Source organism: Xenopus tropicalis, chromosome 3 (genome assembly GCF_000004195.4).
Source record: "Xenopus tropicalis strain Nigerian chromosome 3, UCB_Xtro_10.0, whole genome shotgun sequence".
NCBI classification, from domain to species: Eukaryota; Metazoa; Chordata; class Amphibia; order Anura; family Pipidae; genus Xenopus; species Xenopus tropicalis.
Genome location: NC_030679.2, coordinates 77,241,837 through 77,261,457, shown reverse-complemented (window position 1 = coordinate 77,261,457; position 19,621 = coordinate 77,241,837). Strand labels below are relative to the sequence as shown.

Below are 19,621 nucleotides of genomic sequence, written 5' to 3'. Positions count from 1 at the left end.
TTGTGCTGTGCTGGCAGTTTCTGAAAGCACGTGATCATGCATAATGAACTTAGATGGCTGCCCACACACCATTATTACAGTTAGTCATTGGTTGGAGAATAACATTTTTTACAAAAGAATAAATTATAAAACTTTACATGCTTATACAGTTTTCTCTTTTCTCTTTTTTTTTTTTTTTTATGCAGCCCTGTTCTCTGGTGCCTAATTTATCTCATGGAAAGACGCCCTCAAAGCTAGATCCTGCCCAAGAAACCATGGTGAATCCATCAACAACTGCTGATGTTAATTTTTGTAACACCGATTCTCAGCAGAAACAGCTCCTTTCTAAGTCTCTCATTCCCCATGCTCAGAAGCTACCTTCTACACCTTTAAAGTTGCATTGTCCGTCATCTCCTCTTCTTGAACACCCTCCAAAATCTTCAACACCAGTACAACATGGTTATCTTTCACCAAAGCCTCATTCACAAAAATTAGGTTCTCCATATAGGCCACATCATCCCCAGCAGCATCAGGTGGGAACACCACAAAGAGAGTCTCTTCCAAACTTTTACCCCGTAGTGCAAAGCCTTCAGCCTGCTAATCCACAGCCCTCTAGTGGCCAGTTGTTTTCCCAGACCCAGCCAGGACAGTGCTCCAATGTTTATACTCCCTTTAATCAACAGACCGCCAGCAGTCCTGCTCCACCTCCCCCACCCCCACCTCCAACAGCAACTTACTATCAAAACCAGCAGCCCTCTATAAACTTCCAGAACTTTAGTCAGATAAAGGGAGCTGTGTCCCAACAAACTGTGTTTACACCTGGTCCAAATCAAGGTCATCCAACTGCAGCAGGACAACCAGCAATTCAAGGACACCATGTAAACTCTGGACATTATTTGCCTTCTCAAAGCCCTAATGTACATCTCCAAGCTACAGGGGTTCCACCACCCCCCCCGCCACCTCTTCCAAGCTGCCATCAGCAGCACTCTGTTCAGCATGTTACAAGCCCAGGTCATACGGTTCCAGTAGCCAGTAGCTCACATATTCATTCTCAGACACCAGGGCATCATTTACCTCCACCACCCCCTCCACCACCTGGCCCAAGTCCTCATCATTCGCATCTTCAGCATGTATCAGCAGGACACCAAGGCCTGCAAGTGCAGCACCAGCATGTTTTAAATACAGTTCCTCCACCTCCCCCACCACCACCTCCACCCCCTCCACAAGCAGCAAATGTTTTAGGTGGTGCTGGAAATCACACGGCATCAGCACAAGTTATTCATATGCAAACTCATCAAGGACCTGTTTTCTCTTCAGGAGCTCATCCTAGTGTAGCACCATATTCAACACAAGCTTCCCATCATAACCAAGTTGGACCTGTACCACAGCACCAGTCTTCTGCCACAGGACCGCATCTCCCACTTCCTGGCCAGAACTCTCATATTCAGACACAAGGACCAAACAGTATTGCAACACCTGCAGGTTTTTGTCCGCATCCTGGCTCTGTAAGCCTTGCTCATGGAGTTCAAGGACCTCAGCAGGCATCAACAGTGCCTGGCCAGGTTCCTATTCATAGGCCACAGGTACCTCCGACCTTCCAGAATAATTACCATGGCTCAGGATGGCATTAGAATTGGATAACCTGTGTGTTAACATTTTTAAATGTTGTGTAAAATAAACTGTATATTTTATATGTACCTTACGAAGGTACTTTTTATGGCCTGTATATGAAACTTTGTACAAATTTAAATTCCAGTGCGTTTCATTGTACTTTTTTCCTTCTGATTTTGTTTTTTAAGTACTGTGTGCTTTTTAAGCCAGTATTGAGTAAACATTCCAATTTTGTTTTCATAGTTTTTCCTTTATGGCAGTATTGTTATTACTGCGGAACTTGTACATTTGCTTGTCCCAACATTTATTTGATCTCCACTGTATGTTTTTCTACATGTGGTAATACATGAATCGTGGCACTAACAGGTTCAGCTGCCTCTTGTGCCCCGTGTGTATGTTAGATTATAAATATGCACCCATTCAGTTTCATTGTTGCAACAAACATTTTTCCAATAGTTATACACAACATTGTAAATTAATGTATAGTTCTGTTTTAACAACTTGACTTCATTAGAAGTTTTGTAAATACTGTATTTTGCTTGTATATGGCTGAAAGCTTCCACCTCATTTGATAAAACATTGTACATATATATATTTTTTTTTGCAAACTATAATCTTTGTGGAAGTAGTACAGTATATAACATGTAATTTTTGTAATATACTGTCACATTACAGCACTGGTTGGGCATTTTAATTCATGTTAATAAATCACGATTGTCAGTTTTATCAGGTTAGTCCTTTCATACATTTTACAAAAGCAAATTAATGCATAAATACAGCACTTAAAATGTATATTAAAATTACGTCTCGGCACTTTTTTTCTTATGATTCCAAGCCTTGTTTCTGCTGGATTAATTAATTTATATTGCACCACAAATGCGTGCACAGCTTTCCAAGGAATAAATACAAACCAAGAGGGGTGGTATAGGGTAAAATAGAATAGTGAGAATAAATATGTAAGTGCTTAAAGGAGAACTAAACCATAAAGATGAATATGGCTATAAATGCCATATTTTATACACTAAACTTACTGCACTGGCTTAAAGTTTCAGCATCACTATAGTAGTTATGATATAGGTCTTAACAGTTGTCACAGGAGCTCCCCATCTTGGATTCTGTTAGAAGTGTCAGTGACACTCACATGTTCAGTATGCTCTGGGCAGCTGTTGGGAAACTAAGCTTAGGGGTTGTTGAAAATTATCAAGCAGGGTTTGCCATATAAGCTGATGCTACAGGGCTGTCTATTACATTTTGATGCTAAATGTACTGATTTCAGGGATGTGATTGCCTTGGGCTGGTACAGAAGCGCAAAATATAATGTACAGCATTTTTAAAACGCGGTGGCGCGATTTCGCGCAAATCTCGGCGATTTCCCGAAATCGCCCCACCGTGTCTGCCATCCCGCCGGCGACTTACATGTTCGCCGGTGGGATGGCAGGGGGAAGGCAACTCTGGTAGATTAGTCGCCCGCGAACAGGGAGTTTTGCCGCGGGCGACTAATCTCCCCGTGTGCCAGAGCCCTTAAACACTTTAATTTTTTGATGTTACTGTTCCTTTAAATGGACACATGCATAAACCCAAAGCAGAGAAAGATAGAAGAGCAAAGTTATTTGCAACCTTAAACAGAGAAAGCTTCTTTACTCAGATAAAGTAATGTTTCTGCAGAACAAATATATCGTTCTAGGTGGCACTAATGTAGTGAATCTATTGGCAGTAAAATGCCAAAATTACTTTCCTTCTTTTAAAGAAAAAAACAAAGCATGTTGTAGGTCCAGTATTCTGTTTGGGATGTGACCAAGTAGCAGCACTTTTGTTTGCAGAACTCATGGGACCTTTTTATCTTTGGACAACTAAAAATCTTTTTCATATTCTTAATTGATGCATTTGAATTTTTGTTCAAATCCTTAAATTTTAGCATGCAAATTAGGTTCTGTTATCCGAATCTTTGGTGTTCTGCCAAATGTGAAAGTGATGGATTTGTAGCATCCCTATCAAGCTGTTATTTGCTGGATGCAGTACATCATAAAAGCAGTTTATGAGGATATTTTGTGCCAAATTTCTTTTTCCACAAGCCCTCCTTCCTTAAAGGAGTAGTTCACTTCTAAATTCATTTTTAGTATGAAGTAGATAGTAATATACTTAGACAATTTGCTGTAGCTCTTCATTTTTTGTGGTTCTTGAATTAAGGGTTTTTTATCAAGTGTGCCTGGAAAAAGTCCAATAATTTAACATTAAAGATGCATAATGTCTGTACAGTGGGATTACAACCATCTTAAGCAGAACAGAGCACATACGAGTAATCAATGGTAAAAAGAAATAGCTCAGGCTTCAAGTGAATTGAGGCCTGAGGGAATGGCACAATACAAAGACGCCTATATATGAATGCTATCTGTCCATTCTGATTGGGTGAATACAAGCCGCCATATACTGTCTATCAAAGAATTCAGCCAGTTAGACTGGAGTTTTAAAAGAAGAAGCCCTGCAAACTGAATTTACTGTTATGGGCCCTACACTCCCCAGAATATATGTTTATTTTGCATACAAAGACCAGCAATATGTCAATAGCCTAGTAGGGGGAGGGGAAAAGGAATACGTTACCTTAGAATCATTAATTCATTATTAATAGAACCCGGGCCAATCTAGTGGTTCCAAGTGCAGACAGAGAGGAAGGCTGAGAATCAGTCACGTGTAGCATCAACCAGGAGACTTCACTGCAGCTTTCATATAATGGTTTGTCACATAAAAAAGGGTCAATATCTGCGCCCATGAATGCACATTTGCTTTTAAAAGGAACTGAATTTTGTTTTAATGGGGATATAAATGATATGTCCATATGTTACATTTGCACCAAGTTTTATAAAAGTAAGAAGATCTGGAGCATACACACAGCAGACAAGATGCTCTCCATCTTAAAGCTGCACAGCACTTGTGCACTAAATCACCCCAGTCCCTGAATGTGCAGCCCCAAACATAACAACAAGGTGCTATAGATGAAGGAAAGTGCCTGCTGATCGGGGACTTTAAATTGCAGTACAGTTCTGCAGCTGGAATTCCTCTGACCTTTCTTTCACTGTAGGGACTGTCTGCTTCAAAACTTTCTGCCTGGTTTAGAAAGTTTCCAGGTATGGTGGCAAGCGTGACATTTAGATCTTGGTGAGACTTATTTTTTTCATTTAGAAATACTGTTTTATTATTGCTTAGATTGGCATTTGAGTTTCTATTCTCCAGTTTTACAACTGACCTCAGATAGTGATTTATATGACTTTTGAAGTGGTGCACATACAAATAACTTCTTAGTTGTAACTGGAAACATTTCTGATTTATTCAGTCCAGACATTCACTGAAATTCACTTGTTGGGTATCTCTTTGTTTTAATGAACTTCTCCTTTCACTCTAACCATGCTGCCATAAATGATTGACGTTGTTGATGCTATACATTGTTTCAACCTACAAAGTATCATGCTAGTGAGACTTGTGCTATTGGGCGAAGCCAAATCAAGCATATATCTGCTTCTCTCAGCCCTGCGTTTTTCAGCCAGGCCGAGAGAAGCATATCCGCTCCCCTATGCTGCTCTGTGTGCCTGCATTAAAGATTATGGCAACTGCCCGAGTGTGGGCACGTGGAGTGGAGTGGAGGACCGCCTGAAAAACACAAAAGCAGACATTTTCCAGGCCGTCCTCCTTGCCCTTATTCTTAACTAGATACTTTACATTACTACATTTGTTTCTAAAACTTCTGATTGAAGGTTGGACACTTTATTTATGGTCTATTTTGGTTAACTTCCAAATTTTCTAATTTATGTACTAATAAAAAAAGGGAGGGGAGAAAATGACGGCAAGTAGTTTTTGATGAGTTTGTGTTTTTGCTTTGGAAGTTGAAACTTTCACCAACTTATAGAGAATTTATTCAATTTAAAATTTTGCTGATTGCTTCATATTTAAGCTGGTAAATGTAAGTAGGAGATACAAATACTGTTGATTTACTCTAAAATGGAAAGAAGCAACAGCAAAAATTCAGAAAACAGAAAAATAAATTAAAACCTAGAAAAAAATCCAGAGATGGTTACTGGCTCTGGTTGTTTAGCTCTAAAAAAAAATGTACCTCAGTCAAATCCATCTGGTTATGAATACTCCCTTTTAGCTAAAGAAGTAGCTAAGCTTGTTATTCCTATGATTGAAGTTACCATTGAATCTTCAATTAACAATGTTATTTAAGAAAAGCTGCATTGAGTCCTTTATCAAAAAAAACACAGGATATCTTATTTCCTTTTATGTAAACATGTTCTTCTGTATCAAACTTCCTCTCCTTTGCTCCCTATCCCATAAGAATATATGTGATCTCTTTTTTCACATCTTGTTTCTTTGTTTTTCTTTGCTTCCTTGTGCAGATTGAAGCCCCACCCCTACTTCCTGTTCAGTTCTCTCTTCAATTCGACTGTAGTCGACTTGGAGAGCCTTCTGCGCATGCCTGGAGGCAGCAGGAGCCAGTCTGTGCATGAGCAGGGTTTTTTTCTTTTGATGAGAGACCTGAACAGGAAGTGGGGGCGGGGTTTCACTCTGCACAAGGAAGCAAAGAAAATGATCACCTTCTGACTGAGGAAGGAGGTCAGACAGAAGCAAACCTGTTGGTAAAAAAAATGATCCTATATAAATGACTATTTTAAAAAGTATTTTTTAGTGTCAGTATCACTTTAATATTTTTCTCTATGTTTATAATTTCCTGTAAATAATAAGTATTCTGCTCCTGCCCTCCTCTTGGATACTTCTCATGGGGCGTGTCATCAACTTTCCTTCTATTGCTGATCACAAAACACAACCAGGAAATGCAATTTTACTCTATTTTGTAGTGCCAAATGTCAGAATTCACCCTCATTGTATTTGTAACCGCTAAGACTTTCCTGGGTGATGCCAACTTAGCCAACACCTAACCTAAACAGGGAGGGTGGGTAGGGAACATGCTCTCCTGCTACCCTACAAAATGAAGGACTGATTCCCTGCTGTACCTAACTAGCACCTCCTTCACATCTGCTTGGCATCCCTAATTATCTGCTGCAATGTAGGTGAACAGATCCCTGCAGCACAGTTGCTATCCTTAATTATCGGCTGCAATGTAGGTAAACAGATCCCTGCAGCACAGTTGCTATCCTTAATTATCGGCTGCAATGTAGGTAAACAGATCCCTGCAGCACAGTTGCTATCCTTAATTATCTGCTGCAATGAAGGTAAACAGATCCCTGCAGCACAGTTGCTATCCTTAATTATCTGCTGCAATGTAGGTAAACAGATCCCTGCAGCACAGTTGCTATCCTTAATTATCGGCTGCAATGTAGGTAAACAGATCCCTGCAGCACAGTTGCTATCCTTAATTATCTGCTGCAATGAAGGTAAACAGATCCCTGCAGCACAGTTGCTATCCTTAATTATCTGCTGCAATGAAGGTAAACAGATCCCTGCAGCACAGTTGCTATCCTTAATTATCTGCTGCAATGTAGGTATACAGATTACTGCAGCGGGAAAAATTCCCGAGCATTATACTGTAATATACTCTCATTCTCCAAGGTTAAAACTATAGATAAAAGTGCGACAAAATTACATGCAGGAGACAAATGTCCTGAAATTACCCTAGCAGCATAACCACCACAAAGTGCAATTTTTTGGCAATTCATATGTATTACCTCCCCCAATTCAAACTAGCACAAATGCTATGGTAATTTTAGGATATTTATCACCTGCAGGTAGCGCTGATTTCTCGTCTGCCGTTATGCTAAGAGAAAACAGGAAGCAGAATGATCCATTTTACTGACATGAAGCTCCGTAGAGTCACTACGAGAGGAAAGGGCATATTTAAATCAGATTTCTCTTTCCCCACAATTCAGAATGGGAAGGGGTGTCTCATTATACAAAGTTCATTTTCTTTTTGTGCTTTTGTTCTATTTTAATGCAAACATGCAAAAATCATAACAAGCCCATCAGTGGGTGCTATACGTAGACAGACAACCTGCCGACTCGGTCTATGGAAAAAAAAAAAAAAAGAGCAAAACTGTATTTAGAGAGAATGTTCACTCCTCAGTTTATTTTTAGAGGGATATTAAATCAAAAACAGGGTTCACCAGAGGGGAGATTCTCAGCTAAATAGAGTTTACCCTCCATACATAGCTGTCTAAATTCCCTTGGGCAAACTGTTACAAGCTTTATTGATGACATCTAATACCATTACTAAAGAGGGTGTAATGACTCATGGACTATCTGTGGGTTAAAAGAATACAGTCAATATGTGCTGTACCCTAAGATGTATTTACGTGCATTTCCTAAGATGCTGTAATTTGCCCATATGATCCCATGGTATAACAAGGGAAAACAGGTCAAAAGTGTCTATTACATTTACTTACAGTATTCTTTATTTATTTTCTTTAGAATGTCTTTTTCAGGAAAAATTTAAAATGGACGTTTCACATGAGCTTTTAAAAATTGGCGTGAGGGTGGCACCTATTGGTGAGATTGTAGAATACATTTTAAAATAACGTTTAATAGCAAAGTTCACTACTGTTTCATACTAAAATGGAGTTAATTCAAATGGACACGGTTAATTTGAGTGTTTTTAAAGATGGGTGTGATGATGACACCTATTGGCAATATTGTACATAATGTTTTGTAGTAATGTGCACAATTGTATTGTATTCAAATGGCATGATTTGATTGGATTATTACAAATTAGCATTATGACATCCTTTTTGAAGTCACTCACTGGCTGTTACACACTGACACATTTCCAATTTGTTGCTTTAGATGCGGTTTGTTGGATTGGGAAACTGACCTGTGGCATTACTGTGTTTCAGTTTCAGTGGGGGCCTATGCAAGGCAGGCTTGGATGTGGTACACTCTGTAAAGAGAGAATAAAATATCAGTAACTGAATGTACACTGGGGAATTAATAGTAAAAGACTGGTTTATTAGCTTCGATTTTTAGGCAGATATTAAAATATGGCATTAGACCAGTCCCACATGGGAAGAGACCTATATTCTAAGCACTGTCCCCAGTGCTTGATATGTAGCTAAAAGTTTGTGCATGCACATGATCCTGAAGGGGGGGGGGGGGGGGGGGGGGGGGGGGCAGCCTCTGGGCGCCCTAAACAGAATTCTGGCCCTAACAAGAACTATTTAATTAAATGAACACAAAAGATTTCTTTTGTGCAAGAATTCAACATTTTTGGACCCAAAATTGGTAGAAGAGATTAAGCAGTATTGATGACACTACAGTGCTGAAAAGAGAATTCCAATTATTCTATATTGTAGTTAATAACCAAACTTAGTGACTTTAATGCTCAGTGCATTTTTCATATGATGCCCAAGGGGTCCCTGATGAGCAACATATAGTAAATTAAGGATCATCTCTCATATTCAAAGTAGACATAGAAAGTTAGGTTGAAAAAAGACACGTCTATCAAGTTTAACCTTTTATGCCTATATATAACCTGCCTAACTGCTAGCTGATCCAGAGGAAGGCAAAAAACCCCATCTGAAGCCTCTATAATTTGCTGCAGAGGGGAAAAAATTCTTTCCTGACTCCAAGATGGCAATCGGACCAGTCCCGGGATCAACTTGTACTAAGAGCTATCTCCCATAACCCTGTATTCCCTCACTTGTACTGAGAGCTATCTCCCATAACCCTGTATTCCCTCACTTGTACTGAGAGCTATCTCCCATAACCCTGTATTCCCTCACTTGTACTGAGAGCTATCTCCCATAACCCTGTATTCCCTCACTTGTACTGAGAGCTATCTCCCATAACCCTGTATTCCCTCACTTGTACTGAGAGCTATCTCCCATAACCCTGTATTCCCTCACTTGTACTGAGAGCTATCTCCCATAACCCTGTATTCCCTCACTTGTACTGAGAGCTATCTCCCCTACCCCTGTATTCCCTCACTTGTACTGAGAGCTATCTCCCATACCCCTGTATTCCCTCACTTGTACTGAGAGCTATCTCCCATAACCCTGTATTCCCTCACTTGTACTGAGAGCTATCTCCCATAACCCTGTATTCCCTCACTTGTACTGAGAGCTATCTCCCATACCCCTGTATTCCCTCACTTGTACTGAGAGCTATCTCCCCTACCCCTGTATTCCCTCACTTGTACTGAGAGCTATCTCCCATAACCCTGTATTCCCTCACTTGTACTGAGAGCTATCTCCCCTACCCCTGTATTCCCTCACTTGTACTGAGAGCTATCTCCCATAACCCTGTATTCCCTCACTTGTACTGAGAGCTATCTCCCATACCCCTGTATTCCCTCACTTGTACTGAGAGCTATCTCCCCTACCCCTGTATTCCCTCACTTGTACTGAGAGCTATCTCCCATAACCCTGTATTCCCTCACTTGTACTGAGAGCTATCTCCCATAACCCTGTATTCCCTCACTTGTACTAAGAGCTATCTCCCATAACCCTGTATTCCCTCACTTGTACTGAGAGCTATCTCCCATACCCCTGTATTCCCTCACTTGTACTGAGAGCTATCTCCCCTACCCCTGTATTCCCTCACTTGTACTGAGAGCTATCTCCCATACCCCTGTATTCCCTCACTTGTACTGAGAGCTATCTCCCATAACCCTGTATTCCCTCACTTGTACTGAGAGCTATCTCCCATACCCCTGTATTCCCTCACTTGTACTGAGAGCTATCTCCCCTACCCCTGTATTCCCTCACTTGTACTGAGAGCTATCTCCCATAACCCTGTATTCCCTCACTTGTACTGAGAGCTATCTCCCATAACCCTGTATTCCCTCACTTGTACTGAGAGCTATCTCCCATAACCCTGTATTCCCTCACTTGTACTGAGAGCTATCTCCCATAACCCTGTATTCCCTCACTTGTACTAAGAGCTATCTCCCATAACCCTGTATTCCCTCACTTGTACTAAGAGCTATCTCCCATAACCCTGTATTCCCTCACTTGCTAAGAATCCATCCAGCCCCTTCTTAAAGTTATATAATGTATCAGCCAGCACGACTGATTCGGGGAGGGAATTCCACAACCCTTACAGCTTTCACTGTAAAAAAATCCTTTCCAAATATTTAGACACAATCTCCTTTCTTGTAATCAGAATGGTGCCCTCTGTATTTTCTGGAAGGTAAATAAACTATTAGAGAGATTATTATATGATCCCCTTATATATTTATACATAGTTATCGCCCCTTGAGCACCTCTTCTCCAGTGTAAACAACCCTAACTTGGCCAGTCTTTCTTCATAACTGAGACTTTCCAGTCCCGTTTGAGCACTGGAGACCAGAACTGAACAGCATATTCTAGATGGGGCCTTACCAGCGCTCTGTAAAGTGGAAGAATAACCCCCTCCTCCCGTGAATCTATACCCCTTTTAATACAGCTCAAAACCTTGTTTGCCCTTGCAGCTGCTGCCTGGCATTGCTTGCTACAGCCAAGTTTATTATCTACAAGTAGAGTAAGATGTTATCTTATTTCATCATCATAACAGTACTATATAACACAAGGAACTGCAAAAATATTTTACATAGACATAAAAATCCTCATGAAGTGCTTCCCATTCAATTAAAAGACTCTGATTAAAATGCACTAAATTTACCCAGGTGCAAAAAAATTATAGCAACCAATAGGGCTTTTGCTTTTAAACAGGTGATCAGTAAATGCTACCTGCTGATTGGTTGCTATGGTTTACTGCACTGGGGTACTGTCTTTAATTACATATCACTATTAAATGTAAGCAAAGTGTTAGTATAATAACAGTCCTAAACATGACAAATTTTTAACTTATTGCTACATTTTTACTTATTTTTAGCAGGCATCAACATTAAGTTGTGACCTTAAGCTTCACCACCTGTCTTCAACCTTGGCTAAACTTGTGAAATTCAGATCAGAGGCTGCCACTCACTTCTCCTGCAACAGTACATTGAATTGATGCAATGCACAAGTCTCAATTTTGTTACCCAGTGTTTTTCCATAATTCCAAAGCAACTGCATCGAAGCAACTGATTTGCTAGAATGTTTCAGTGTGAATTAGATGCAAGGTTTATCATTGTGAAGACTAAGCCACATGTACCTACACTTTCACATTGCAGAAACCTGTAAAGTGCGCCTTCAGTCGAGCCATGCCTGCACTGAACAGTTTCAAGACGAACAAGCAGGTAAAGCACATAGACCTGAGTCTAGACATAGATATGCGTCATTCAGAGGAGCAAGGTATAGAATGACAGGAGCCACAGCACCGTTGAGCCCTGTCCTTACTGTCTGCAGTGCGGAGTATAACAGGTAGTGCTTCCTTGGGCCCCTTAGTGCTCTTACATTGTGCCCCCAGGGGTCATAAATGAACCTTCATGTGTATCAAAGGCCTATAACTAAACAAAGTTTAGATATAGGTTTGCAGAGAAACTTAATTATTATTAAATGTCCTTAGGGTCCAATTACTGTTAAGCAGAGGTACAACCCCCACGGTCCCCAAATTTTGACCCCAAAGGCCAAACATGCACATATTTGAACTATTTCAAGAATAGTGTAGGTTGCTGACTTTCTAAACTATAGCAATTTGCCATATTTGATACATGTTTCAGAAATAGAGGAAAGTCAGTGCACAATATATAGGTTTGTTTTGGTAAAGTTTAGGGTGAATGGGAAACAATTGTCAGGATTCAGGGTGCAGAATCTGATTTAGCCTAGCATAAGAGAAACAGCACCTGGGATTGGATACAGAGCTGGAAGGGTGACAGGAGTCCAATTAGATGAATGCAGCTCCAATGACGAAGGCATTAAATCAGTGAAGATATAATCAGAGGCCGAGTTCAACGCAGGCAGCAGATGTTGAGGTCAAGGGAGAGGCTAAGGACAAAGAACCAGAAAAATTGAAAAGAAGCTGGCTCAAAATTAGAGAGATCAATCCAAGGTAAACAGACTTTACCAATAGGTGTAGAACACTACATGAGGAGCTGCAGACCTCAACATCATTTTAAATGCCTGCACACACACAGGAATGGGCTGGAACCTTTGTTTATGTTAAAGCGTGTACATTAAACATAAAAATTTTCAGTGCCCATGCTTGAGCGTTAATGTGCCAGCATAACACTTCATAACTGACATCAGTAGGGGTTAAAGCTACTTCTGTAAAGAAGTTTATTGATTTATGTATCAAATTTTAGCAGTTTAGAGAGTCCCGTTTTGCATTGCTGAAAAATTCACGGCAATATATTTCCTCTATAGTCTATAGGCATTTTCTGTGACTTTTTTGTCGCCAAGACTATGGGCGTATGAATTTTTTCTACAGAACCCTCCTTTGTCCCTGCTTTTGGGCAACCAATAACTTTTTTCCTTGGAAGAAGATTGCTTGATTCACAGTACGAGGACAAGCTGGGAGTGATGACTCTGAGCCGCTTTTCACCAGGGTCAAAATTTGCTGTGCCCATATTGCATTGGAGTTAACAGGAAGGTGAAAATACATGTTTATTTTTGCTCTTATTCCTACTACACACATGTCCTGTACTGATAAAAGACCTCCTATCCACTAAGTAGGCTACATATGTGAGGAGAGGAAGCTAATATCTGCTGTCCACAATGGGCACTTGGATATCCATGCCTCATTCAACTTGATGGATGAAAGCATATCCATGCTGCCAGTGAATAACTTCTCAGTGACCACCCCACCTATGGCACCGAAGACACACTCTGACAGGACACTAGCACGGGGGCAAATAAGCACCTCCAGAGCATACTGTGCCAGTTCTGGCCACTGGTCAAGCCCCAACACCCAGCAATCCATGGGTTTATCACACATCCATGACAACCCCACCTCTACCCTAACTGCTGCCTGGTCCCTGTCTCAGCTGGATGTGTGGAGTAGTGGAAGCCTGAGAAGCAGCAGGCTAGGGAAGGGCCACCACCAGGTTAGAACAGAGCCCTCTTAAACTGACTGACCCTCCTCTCTCTCTGATTGGGTACAATGAACTCTCCCAGCTTGTCCTCGTACTGTGAATCAAGCAATCTTCCTAGGTCTTTGATGGAACAGATGCGGGAATCACTCCTGAGGCATCTCTGCATATGGACAGCCATGTAGAAGAGGTGCCCCCAACCAACCACTTCCTAAATGCCCTCTAGATCTAATCAGGTCATCTTCCACCTCCTTCTGCTCTGTGCCCTCCCAGCCACTGACAATAGCTGGGGTGTGTTGGTGGCGTGTGCCCTGGCTATGCTCGTCCTGCCCTGCAGGTACCCAGTTCTCCTCTCTTTCATCCTACTCCGCCTCCCTACTGGCTCCCAGCTTCTTCTGTCTATGAGGTCTGCATACCCTCTCCTCCTCCTCAGGAACATTTACTTCTACCAGGCCACCTAACTTGTACTTGAGGAGGAAACCATGGGCAGGACATCACACACGCCTGCTAACAAAGCGTGTGGCCTGCTCAAAGCTGACAAGTACCCAACAGAGCTGCCTCATCTGCCACTGAAAATACCCCAGCTGTGCCCGAGTACCCTTGGCACTGTGCTCCACCAAGTAATTCTGACTGCCCAGCGCTGCTTAAGAAGGCACTTCACCACGTGCCTATGCTGCTGCATCTGTGCCAAAAACATGCTGGTGGTGGAGGACTTGAAAAAGTGCTGCACACCTTATGTGCCTTCTCCAGCATGTTAGCCAACCCTGGGTAGCTCTTCCGAAAGCACTGCACCACAAGATAGGGAACATGTGCGAAGCAGGAGATGACAGTGCAGAGGAGACAGAGGCTTCAGAAGAAGCAGAGCTGCACAGTAGCTTCCTCCAGCTGCCAGCCTCTGAATCCTTTTTCCTTGCTCCAGGGGATGGGGGGCTAGCACCACGTCCCAGAGGAACTGTTGTAATCCTACTAAGCCAGCACCCAGGGTATGTTCCTGTCATCATCAAAATCCTCCCCTGGATCAGAGCCTACATCATATATAGCACCCTCATCCAGCATCCTGCCCTGCCATTAGGGGACCCTGCAAAACATCCCTTACTGCTACTGACAGTTCCACAATATCCTCCTCCTCCAACAGGAAAGCAACCCCCATCCACTCACTTGTGCCTGCAGCAGATGAGGTAGCCTGGGTGAGCCAGTCTATCACTGACTTTGCCTGCTGTGTTTGTATTGGTTGCCTAGCAGAGGCAAAAAAAAAAAAAAAAAAAAAAAAAAAAAAAAAAAAAAATCTGGCCCACTGCAACCTAATGCCAAAGCCTGCTGCTGTGCTGGGCTGTTGTGGGGTAGCCTGTCCATAACCAAGAAAAAAAGGGGGATGTTTGGAAATTTGGGTGAGTATGCAAGCAGAAGAGAAAAAGCAGTAAAACTAAAATCCACTTTCACTTGCACTGCCTCAAACTATTAGCTCAACAAATGCCTACTCTAATTAGCTAAGACACACAACTCTCCTAATCTAACCAACACCAACTATAAGTATGAGTAATGGCCACCTCTGCACCTCCTTATATAGACAGTGGGAGGGCTCAATCTCATTGGTTGATGTGGAAGGGAAGGATAAAATGACATGTACGTTGTTTTAACGCACACATTTTATGATGCACGCTTTTTTTTTTTTTTTTGCACTAAACTAGATACCTGGGGAATTCTTGCAGTGGTTATGCAAAACTTTTCACCTACAGCAAAATGTGGAAGTTCATGGTATAACTATACATGGCGAAATTTTTTACTGATCACTAATTAGCAACTTTGATCTCATTCAAAGCAGCGATAACCATTTTTGTGTCAACATTGTTCTATAAAGCTCTTTCAATGAAGAATCCATATATATTATATATATATAGTACACAGAGAGAAGCACACCCTATACAAGTCCAAATGCCCTTGGTGCAGGTCAAAAACAAAAATATGATAGAAAGAGTGGCGCACACACAGGGGGCTTGATGCAAAAGAAAAACTGTTTTTATTGATAGAATTCCAAAGTTTCGAGCATGACCAGTGCTCTTCCTCAGGGACAAACCAGTTTTTCCTGAATATGAAGCAAGGTTGGAATTCACCTGGAAACAACAAATGAGCTTTATAAAGCACACACTGTATTTTACACAAATTTATTTAGATGACAATATTTTACACACATTTTAAAATATGTAAAAGTATTAATTGCCCAGAGTACAATGTACCATGTACAGTGGTGCTGACTTGAATGACAGCAATGATGCCACTTTACACTGTGCTGATATGCTAGAATTCAAATATAATGTCCATACCCGTACAGTCAAATGTGCTTGTAGGGATCCATTGCTCTAAGTAATGGACACAAAGGTTGTCAGAACCCATGACTCCAAGGCAATGCTGGGCTGTGGGCTAAGGGAGCATTTCAACAACATAAAACTGGATAAAGATACATTCCTATCAAATATATCAATTCTTTCCTAGCTTTAAACACCTTGGACTCTAAGACTGGTATGTTGTTCTTTCTCGATATTAATTGTAGTATAATTTTTCCATTTGGCTGAATAAGGAGATTACTGTTTTTTCACAAAGTTCTAGCAGACTGTTCATGTTCTGAAACGAAGTACGGTGTAAATAAGCAGCCTAGGGCCCCTTTCCTGTAGCAGATTTTCCTTTAATCATGTACAGTTTTTTTTTTTTTTTTTTAAACTTTATGTTTTATAACAATATAGACAAATTAATGCAATTCGACAAATTGCCGAGAAGAAAAAGAAAGACATTAAGAAGGCAGCGCAGATCTTTTTAAAATAGCATGTTATATCTGGTAATCCCCTGCTGTTGCTAGTGAGGCAGAGGAAAAGCAGTGGTAATTTACACAAGAATAAAACACTGACTGATATATGGGCAGGGTGGAACTGCCAGCTGTCGGATGGGGATGACAAGTCAGGAATCACAACATATGCAAAATTCTTAATTATAAAAATGAGTACATTTTATCAAAGGGTTCTTACATAAAGGTAATCTTTTCTTTCACTGATTCAGGTATATCATCTTATACCAGGATGGGCAATGATTATTGGAAAATATTGGATCACCAAAAACCAGTCCTGCAACAGCAGGCAGCTTATGAATGATTTATGGGGTGATGTAATAAAAGGCACTAAGTTTGCCCGGTGCAGTAACCTATAGCAACCAATCAGCAGTTAGCATTTACTGGTCACCTGTTTAAAAGCAAACATCTTCTTGGTTGCTATGGGTTACTGCAGCTGGGCAAACTTGCTTTTAATTACATGTAGGGGATTGCATTTGTGTTTATTCAAGTTTGTTGTTATCCCTTTTCAATTGCCTTCTTCCATTTTGGTTTTCCATTTGTGCTCTGGATAGTTCTGTACTTGATACATTAGAACCAGAAACAGTTTACGTGCAAAGACAGAGGGCAAAAGAAAATAAATAAGCAAAATTCACACACAAAAAAGATTGCTGGAAATAGTCACAGAATTCTGCTGTCTACACTATACCAAGGGTTAATAAGTAAACAATCCCTTTACTACCTTCTCTTTTAGTACATACACATGACCTGATGAAATCCAGTTAAGATTCCTGCTTTAGGTACACAGATTGAGGGCTCACCATTTAGGCACTTTTGCAACTTTATGTTCCTTAAAGGAGAATGCAAGTCAAAATTTAAAAAGCATACTGCCCAATAGTCCTCCTATTGTTTAGTAAAAACACCACACTTTTGGCTCACCTAATCAAATATTTACTCAGTCACACTTACTTCACATTGTCTAGAACAGGCAGCCATCTCTAAAAAGGTATTCTCCCTTCCTTTCCCTCCTTGCTTCATACTGCACGTGTTTCATTCCCTCCCCCCCTCCCCTCTGCCAGATCTGCTTCTGATTGGCTGGTGGGTATGTGTAGCTCAGAACAGGAGACAGGATCAAGTTACACACATGCTCAGAGAATAGGAAGGCTGCCGCTGGCACCTACAGGAAGGGGAGAGAGATATCAGTGATGTCACTGTAGTCTTCACACTGCTGTAGGCTGCCAGCACCATATCTCAGAGAAGCAAGCAGGGATCTGGGAATTTAGATATGCAGTAAGTACTTAAAAAGAACGCCTTTAGACTTACTCTTAATTTATATTAACCTTTCATTGTCCTTTAAGTTTTGTTTTTTTACTGTACCATATTGAAACCAATCTGGCTTTAATTGTCCTTTGCGTTCTTGCCAAAATACTTGATTGGATGTGTTCCCCTTTTCTTCTCCAGTTTGCCATTATTACCTGACTATGATCCAAGCCGATTCTATAACGGTCTTAATATTTTATTGAGTTGTTGTATTGGGTTGTTTCCATTGAAGCTGCAAAAGTTAGCGGCCTGTAGAAATGTCGGCTTTGAGAATTACCCAAAACGATCACCTTTCCAAAGATTATAACCATAGCATGCTCTTCTCGATGTAACCTGCATAAGATATTTCTGTACATGCCAGCCCTTATGCCTGGTGTGAAGAAGAGTCCAGCCAAAGTGTCCCCACTACAGTACCCATCAGCAGGAAGTGGTATGAAATTTTTCAGCTTTCATTGCTATCAATTTTCAGTCCATTTCCATTACATTTGTTCAAACTGGACAGAAACTGCATGACAGTAAGAATAGACTAGGCCTTGAAACAGTCTATGCAGTGCTAAAAATGCCCCCAAACTCTCACATACCACAGTGAGCTAGTTTATGGTAAGGCATAAAGTTATTTTACTGTAGAAGGTCAGACAGTCGGATCTAGAAAAAAAAGCAAACATTTGGTACCTAAGAAAAACTGTTGAGGACTGAGACCTAAAAGAAAAATAATACTTAAATAAATAAGAAAAGCAAAAATGTTGTATATTATGTTTTGGGCTTTTGTACCAGCCAAAGGCAACAGCCCTTTTATCAATGGAGATCTGTGCCTCCAAATATGTTGCCAGTAGCTCCCCATCTTTCTTTATTGCTGAGCTTAGGAACCAAAGCACAGTGTATACAGTGTATATAGAATATAAATGTTAGGCTGATTACTAAATAATGCAGATGTACGTGACAGCTCTAAAACCAGTGCAATTAGCATCAGCTTATATGACAGGCCAAACTCATTTTCTGCTTGATGATTTTCAACAACCCCTGAACTTAGCTTCCCAACAGCTGCCCAGAGTGCACGTTCCTGGGGGGGAGGGGGGGGGCAGAATGGCTCATCTTTATAGGGCTTATTCAGATGTGATATGGAGTTAGTTATGCCCACACCTTTAAAGTAACACAGCTAGGGGGTCTGCAGCTAGGCCTCTCTTATCTGCATTCTCCTGACAGAATTCTTCAGGCCCAATTCAGATAATAAATCTATTGAGCCAATTTGCTACACTGTACTCTATTCTAGAGGTAAGTTACAAAAATTCTAAAAGATCTGATGCTTGCCTTTGCAGAAATACTATTTGTGAAGAACTACATGTTGGCAGTATATACACACACATACATTGATATGGTGTTAATTGTCAGAACAAGGGTATATCTCTTACTTCAATTTACTTTTTTGCAATAAAGAAAACGTGCAAGGCAACGGATTTTAAACAACCTAAAACATAAGCTTGTTTTTTCTTTTAATGTTTAACGCATTCATATTACTTGTATGGTACTGACAATGGCGTTCAGGGACAACCAGCTTCATTTTTTATTGTTGTTGTTGTTTAGGAACTATTTGACTTTTTCTAGCCGGTTTGTTAGGGTCACAACTCTAGAAACAAGAATGTATATTTATTCCAAGTCCCTATTGTAAAACATGAGGATATCAGAAGTATCTGAGGAGCAAAATGACCAGCAGAGTACTTTATACAGGTCGTAGAACTTCAAGGTGACTTCTATTACATGTATAGGATCTGTTATTCAAAAACCTGTTATCCAGAAAGTTCTGAATTATTGGAAGACCATCTCCAATAGACTCCCTTTTTAACCAAATAATTAAAATTTTTACAAATGGTTTGCCTTTTCCCTGTAGTAATAAAACAGTACTTTGTACTTCATGGCAAAGAAGATAGAATTATTCTTTACTTGCGGCAAAACAAGCCTATTGGGTTTCATTAATGTTTAAAAGATTTTTTGGTAGACATGTATGGAGT

General features: G+C 40.6%; 1 protein-coding gene across 5 annotated transcripts in view; it reads left to right on the top strand.

The window, feature by feature from the left end:
* kmt2e (lysine (K)-specific methyltransferase 2E) overlaps nucleotides 1–2,403 on the top strand; it is a 63,904-nt gene extending 61,501 nt beyond the window's left edge. For all 5 annotated transcript variants that reach the window (XM_018092321.2, XM_012960004.3, XM_018092320.2 and 2 more), the window contains one exon: nucleotides 186–2,403. In XM_018092321.2, the coding sequence (XP_017947810.2) occupies nucleotides 186–1,610 (1,425 nt within the window). In that variant the 3' untranslated portion in view covers nucleotides 1,611–2,403. The remainder of the gene's footprint in view (nucleotides 1–185) is intronic.
* Nucleotides 2,404–19,621: the final 17,218 nt, after the last annotated feature.